The following is a 6,337-nucleotide window of genomic DNA, read 5'->3' on the forward strand; positions in this document are numbered from 1 at the left end:
TACATACATACATACATACATACATACATACATACATACATACATACAGGTGAAACTAATATAAGCGTGTTAAAAATGGTAACAGACATAAAAAAAAACACATCATAGTAAAATTAATACCTTCTCAGTTTCGCATCGAAGCCAAAAATGGAATTTTTCCAATTAAAATGAAAAAGTTAATTTTTTTTTGCTACTAAAATAAGTTATTTTCGATAAAACTTTTTGTAGTAAATTTCTTAATCATTTCCTTAACCTAAAAGTGGGGATAGTCCACTATTTGATGTAAACTCTACCTTACAATGATTAAAAATTTTAACACAGACCTTGCCCAACCTCATTATAGCTGAGAGAAAGCCATAATTTGATTGCATAAATAAACGATTTTATGATTATTTTTTACGAAGTAAATTACTTAATAACCAAATTGTACCATACAACTTTTATCATAGTCATACATGAGATGGATTTGGGTGTATGGAGGTTTACTCACGCGGCTTTATAAGCCTTACAGAATTTTAGTACACCTGTGTTTTTGCTCTGGTTGTGCCACAACTCTTAGGGTTGATTAATCTTGACACTAAATTTTGTAGAATTTATCATTTTTATTTTGAAACAATATTGGGGGTAAAGATGTTAAATTTTGAAGTTCTGATTTTATTGCCACCTATGCTAAATACTAGCATTGTTAATACAATTATGTGACATCAATATTGAATATAAAATGTTGGATGACATTTAAATTGTTTTTTGAATGTTTCTCTGTATCTATATTTTTAAAAATTCAATATATTAAAAAATTCTCATAAAACCCGATTATAAATGATTATTACCATTAAAAAGCAATATTAAGAAATATTTATTTATATAATTATATAAATAGAGTTGTTTTAAAACTATGGCAGATATATATATCCGGTATTTATAAACATAAATATATATATAATATATTAAACAACAAATAAATTAACAAATATTTTGAATATATAGTTTACTTAACAAAATTAATTTATAACTACTATAAATAAAGATAGCTACAATATGGACTAGAAATTATTGTTATAAATTAAAAATTAAAACCCGTTGTATTTTTTAAGAATTAAAAATAATATTTATATCATACTTAAGTGCTTATATCATAATATTAATTTGATGGTAACATGAATAATAAGGCACATAAATTATTTTATTATCAATATTGTTAATTTTTAAACACTTTTCAGGGTATTGCTAACAAAATCATAAGTTGCAAAACTAATTCCAGTTGCTATAGGACCTTTAATCCAATTCATACTAAGTCCCTTGAAAAACCCTTGAATTATTCCTTCAGACCTGTAAAAATAAATAACTAAAAAATTATTATTGTTATATTTATATTATTTTTTCAGTAAATAAATAGAAACCCTATAAGAAAAATAGAGAAATTTAAACTATTTCATTAAAATTTTATAATACATAAGCTTAAAAATAAATTGATAGATGTTAATTCTAAACATTAATTAATTCAAATTAAAAAGTTACTAAATTAATTTTAATCAAATGTATCTTTCAGTTTTTGATACAATGAGACAGTAAAATATAAAATAATGTTTGAATAGTTATTTTAAATTTTGAACACAGTTGAACTCAAAAAATAAAATAGTTAATATTTAATAGCAAAACTATTAAAATTTAAATATTCATAAAAAATAATTTAAAAATAGGAAATATCTAAATTAATAATAACTTAAGTAACATTTTACTTATAAATTATCCAAATTGTTTTTCTAAGGTTTATGTAATAATTTCCAGTTATAATTGAAGTTTGCATTTTTCTTCGAATTATATCTAATGGATAGGAAGAAGATTGACCAGCCATACCAGCAACAGCACCACTTGCTAAATTGACAAATGTATTTTCATAGCCATGTTTATCTATAAATAAATAAAAACATACTTATATTGTTAATTATTAATAAAATTGGTGAAGAGATAATTTAATAATTTACCTTTAACAAATGATTTTAATGTACCATACGTAAAAAAACTTGTACCAGCATATGGAATTATGCCTAATATTGTAGGAACATATCCTCTATAAAAACCTTTTAAACCCTCTTCATGGTATGTTTTTTTAAATACCTGAGAATATCAATTATAAAAATAATTTATACATTAAATATAACTATTAAAAATTAAGATTTTTTTTTATTTTTTGACTTTTTAAAATATTTTATATTTTTATATCAATTTTATCTACTAAAATTCAAACATTTCATAAAACCTACTTTGGTTTTATAATTATTATTTTATCAGATTTATTTTTACAAGTATTAAAATAATTAAAGAAATGTTATTTACATTATACATTTTATGTACTGCGATAAATCATGTTATAAACATTATAACTACTCTCTTTAATTTATTTATTTGTAACTATGTTAAAAATTGACTGTTTTAGCATAAATAGTTTAGAAAAATATCCTCATTTTTGGCTTTCAAATAATGTCAACACCCTTAATTTTAAATTAAGTTGAATCATTATTTATGGTTAAATATTGTTATCTCAGATTTCAAGGAAATCAAAGCTTGTATTAATAGGTAAAATGGCAAAAAATAATGTTTATCTATTCTTTTATATGCAATAAAATACATTTATATTTATATTTTGTTAAAAGTGGTTTAACAGCTTTAATAATTATTTAAATAATCATTCATCAGATTTTCAAAATTTTACTGACTAAAACTTAATATACATCATAATAAATAAGAAAGTTAATTTTAAAATCAATTACATCTCCTAATGATTTATATTCATTTTTCGTAGTTACTGCCATACGAGCTCTTGCTAAATCAAGAGGATAAGTTAAAGTTTGTGATGTAACACCAGCCAAAGAACCAGAAAAAAACTTACGACTTCCATTATTTCTAAGAAAAGAAAAAACATTAATTTATTAATTTAAATAGTGTCTCTATCTTTATATGCATATATATAGAAACCCGTTTCCTGACTTACTGAACACCCTGTATAGTTTATTTAATAAAAAAAATAATATGGACCCTCTTATTAATAATTTAAATCATTCTTTGTAACAATAATTATAGTTGTAACTGTGCTGTATATGTTTAACATTTTTCATGAAAAAGTTTTATAAATCAACATTTTATGTAAGTAGTAATTTTCTTGATCCATGAAATATAAAACTTGTAACATTTTGTAATTTTTCAACTAAATATATAGTTGATGTATTTATAAGAAGATTTTCATTATATTTTAATAACCATTTCTTAGTTCTTTTCATGTTAAGTTAATTTGAAATATTAAAAGTTCTTTTTTTCTTTTTTATTTAATATTACTACAAAATGAGAGCTATGTTGTATATTTCTAATATTAATTTAATATGTTCTATATAATTTTACCATATAATTATTTATTAATAAAAAATAATTAAAAAAAAAATAAATAAATAACTTAGTAGAGAAATATAGATTTTCTAACAATGAAATATATCTCATTATATAACTAAATTTATTTTTATTTAAATAAATTATTAATTAAATTAAATAAATTATTTCACTATGTTATAAATTATTGTTATTTAGACTTTTTTCATGTTTTCTAATAATTTCAGACAATTTTCAGGTTTTAGGTCATCAACTTTCAAATAGTATAATTTATGATAAAACAGGAACACCCTATGGTATAACCTAATTTAACTTTGTTTTTTAAATAAAAAAAACAGCTACTATTTAATAATTTAGACTTTCATATCCTGATAAGTGATCTTTAGTTTTATTGGAGTGTTATTCTATGCTATGTAATACATTACGCTGTTATAAATTTTAATGTATTAACTTTGTGGTCAGAGAATCAACTTGTAAAACTTTGCGCCACTGTTCAAAAGCAGTAAATTGGATTGCAGCATAGGGAATAATTCTGGTCATAGTAGCTGTATTTCCTCGCCAAAGGGAAAAAAATCCATTGTTAGTATATGTATCTGATAAAAATTTAAATGCTGCTTTAGCAGAATATGGAGCATTTGATATCTAAAAATGAAAAAACATAAAATTAATAATAGAAGCTAAATAGATAAATGTGTTACAACTCAAGTCTGAGTCTAACTAAAGTACAAATTGAACCAGCAATTTTTTTCATAGTTAGAGTAAATTAGACATACAAAATTATCTAGAGTATAGAAATAAATTAAATATCTATTTATGTAGTCTTGTTTACTTTATTATTTAAATAAATATTGACAATTAATGTTAGATAACGATTATCAATACAATCAGATTGTTAGGGTTAATTTAGAAATATTATTTTGTTATATGTTTGTATACAATATGATAATGAAACAATTAAACGGTAATGCAAGATATTCTATTATTTTATATTATGAATAAAATTAACTCTGATCTATTTGTTCTATTCTTTAACAAGGAACAGTTAACTATAAAAAATAATTTTTATTTTAATAATATACAATGCTAGAGAAATAGTGCCTATATAATATTCCAACATTATATTGTCAAGTTGCATTTGTTATAAAATATATTATATGATTAAGACAACATCATAATAAGATTTCAAATATTAAGACAGGAGCATAATAAACTTATTATTTATCTTTAGAAAGTCAAATTGCAAACATGAATTGGACAAATTTCCTATAAATAAATTTATGTGTCTTAAAAAAAATTTCCCATATAACACCACAGTTAAAAAAATTGTATTTAAAACAACCTATTATTAAATTGAAAATCTAGCTAAAACAACATGCTAATACCACTTATTTAAAAATTAATTTTTTGATAAAATATTAAATGGCAGAAATTATATTACATAAAAATACAATATACAGATTTGTTCTATAATTTTCTATAAAATTGGAAAATAAGCTAGTACTTTTTTGTTTTATTTGTATATTAATTTTTTTTGCTTAGTCTAAAAAATTTTTTATAAGTGAATTTAACCTATTTTTGTAATAAGCCTTTCTATTATGGTAAACTATGTTTTATTAAGCACAAAAATTATACTCAATATTAAGCAACAAAAAATATTATTATACCAGTATTTTAATTTATATTATTACAAATAAATATGATGAAAACAAAATTACTAACTTGAAAATTTATTTTTGTTCTATCTAAAGGTGCTATAGTACTTTTTGCTAAAGCTCCAGCAACAGCTCCAGATATCAAACTATGTATCACTAGAATAGTGTTATTTGATTGATTCTAAATTGGTTGTATGAAAAATTAAAAAATATTTGTAATTTAAATAAAAGCTATCATTACCTTTTTATTGTTTGCCATCATAAAGCCCAATGTGGCTGAAAGTTGTTCTTATATCTCATTATTTCTATCATATTTAATATGTAAATAAATTTGAATTTTTGGCAATAACTACTAATGTCCTTGATCTAGAAATAAAATAAGTAACTTTGAGAAACAATTCTATTTGTAAATGAGTAAGTTAATAAATTATATTTAAAACCAGGTATAATCAAAAACTAATTTGAAATAGATAAGATCACTACGTTGTTATAAATAAATTAAAAGATTATGTAGAAAAATAAAAATTATACAATTATCATCTCAGTATAATACTCGGTACAAACAAAAAATTATATTATACATTCATACTCACAGTATTTACTAAAACAACAATGAACCATTAACCATAAGAAATATTTTCCTTCTGATCAAACCTTGTAATATCAATAGTCATTTAGCAATTTCTTGTTTATTAAACAAAGTGATATCGTGACAACTGATAAGGAATACCTGGACATCCCCTCTCATTAATATTTCAAGGTTGTAGCACAGACTACATAAAAGTATTGTTTTAATAAAAATTGATCAATAAGGATAAGACTCAGTTTCCTAGAAGCTATTGAACATTTTTTAATTCAAAAAACTACTATAATTTGAAGTTTGATCATTTTTTTATCAGGGGTTTAAGAAAAATAGGAAAAAGTTTTCAACTAATTTTGTTTTTATAGTACTTATAAGAATAACGTTTTTTGTTATTGCTTGTCAATGCTTAGCATTTTTCGACCAATTTTCTTTTGATAATTTGCTGTATAGCATTCAGTAGTCGTATTTTCTTCATGCTACTACATAAATAAGTTTGACTGACAATTCTTGATATCACATCTATCACTTTCGATAGTAAGAATAAATATTGATAGTAATTTATTTAACAAGATTATTGTTGTCTCCAGTGTTATGAAAATCAAATTAAAAATGAATTTTTTTTTAAACCCAAATATTATTTTATTGTGGTATTGTATTTTCCTGTTTGATAGGTTACAAACAGACACATCGTCTTTCTCTAGTTGGCATTATTAAATTCAAT

The 6,337-nt window shown here is 22.0% G+C and overlaps 1 protein-coding gene across 1 annotated transcript; it reads right to left on the reverse strand.

Annotated features, from left to right (window-relative positions):
• Positions 1 to 983: 983 nt before the first annotated feature.
• On the reverse strand, positions 984 to 5,761 carry LOC126907266 (mitochondrial coenzyme A transporter SLC25A42-like). The gene is made up of 8 exons (XM_050688407.1): positions 5,627 to 5,761; positions 5,275 to 5,399; positions 5,101 to 5,214; positions 3,833 to 4,023; positions 2,772 to 2,904; positions 1,986 to 2,118; positions 1,740 to 1,911; positions 984 to 1,329 (listed from the first exon to the last, which is right to left on the reverse strand). Exons 2-8 carry the CDS (start codon positions 5,293 to 5,295, stop codon positions 1,206 to 1,208), a joined length of 888 nt encoding a protein of 295 aa, XP_050544364.1. The 5' UTR covers positions 5,296 to 5,399; positions 5,627 to 5,761; the 3' UTR covers positions 984 to 1,205.
• Positions 5,762 to 6,337: the final 576 nt, after the last annotated feature.

Source organism: Daktulosphaira vitifoliae, unplaced genomic scaffold (assembly GCF_025091365.1).
Source record: "Daktulosphaira vitifoliae isolate Bord-2020 unplaced genomic scaffold, ASM2509136v1 Scaffold_5, whole genome shotgun sequence".
Lineage (NCBI taxonomy): Eukaryota > Metazoa > Arthropoda > Insecta > Hemiptera > Phylloxeridae > Daktulosphaira > Daktulosphaira vitifoliae.

Bases quoted from the DNA above. Each gene is read 5' to 3' on its own strand.
- LOC126907266 (XM_050688407.1), bottom strand. From the start codon at position 5,295: ATGATGGCAAACAATAAAAAG. The intron at 5,215-5,274 runs GTAATGATAGCT...CAACCAATTTAG, and splicing joins TGATGGCAAACAATAAAAAG to AATCAATCAAATAACACTAT. The intron at 2,119-2,771 runs GTAATTGATTTT...TGATATTCTCAG, and splicing joins AATATAAATCATTAGGAGAT to GTATTTAAAAAAACATACCA.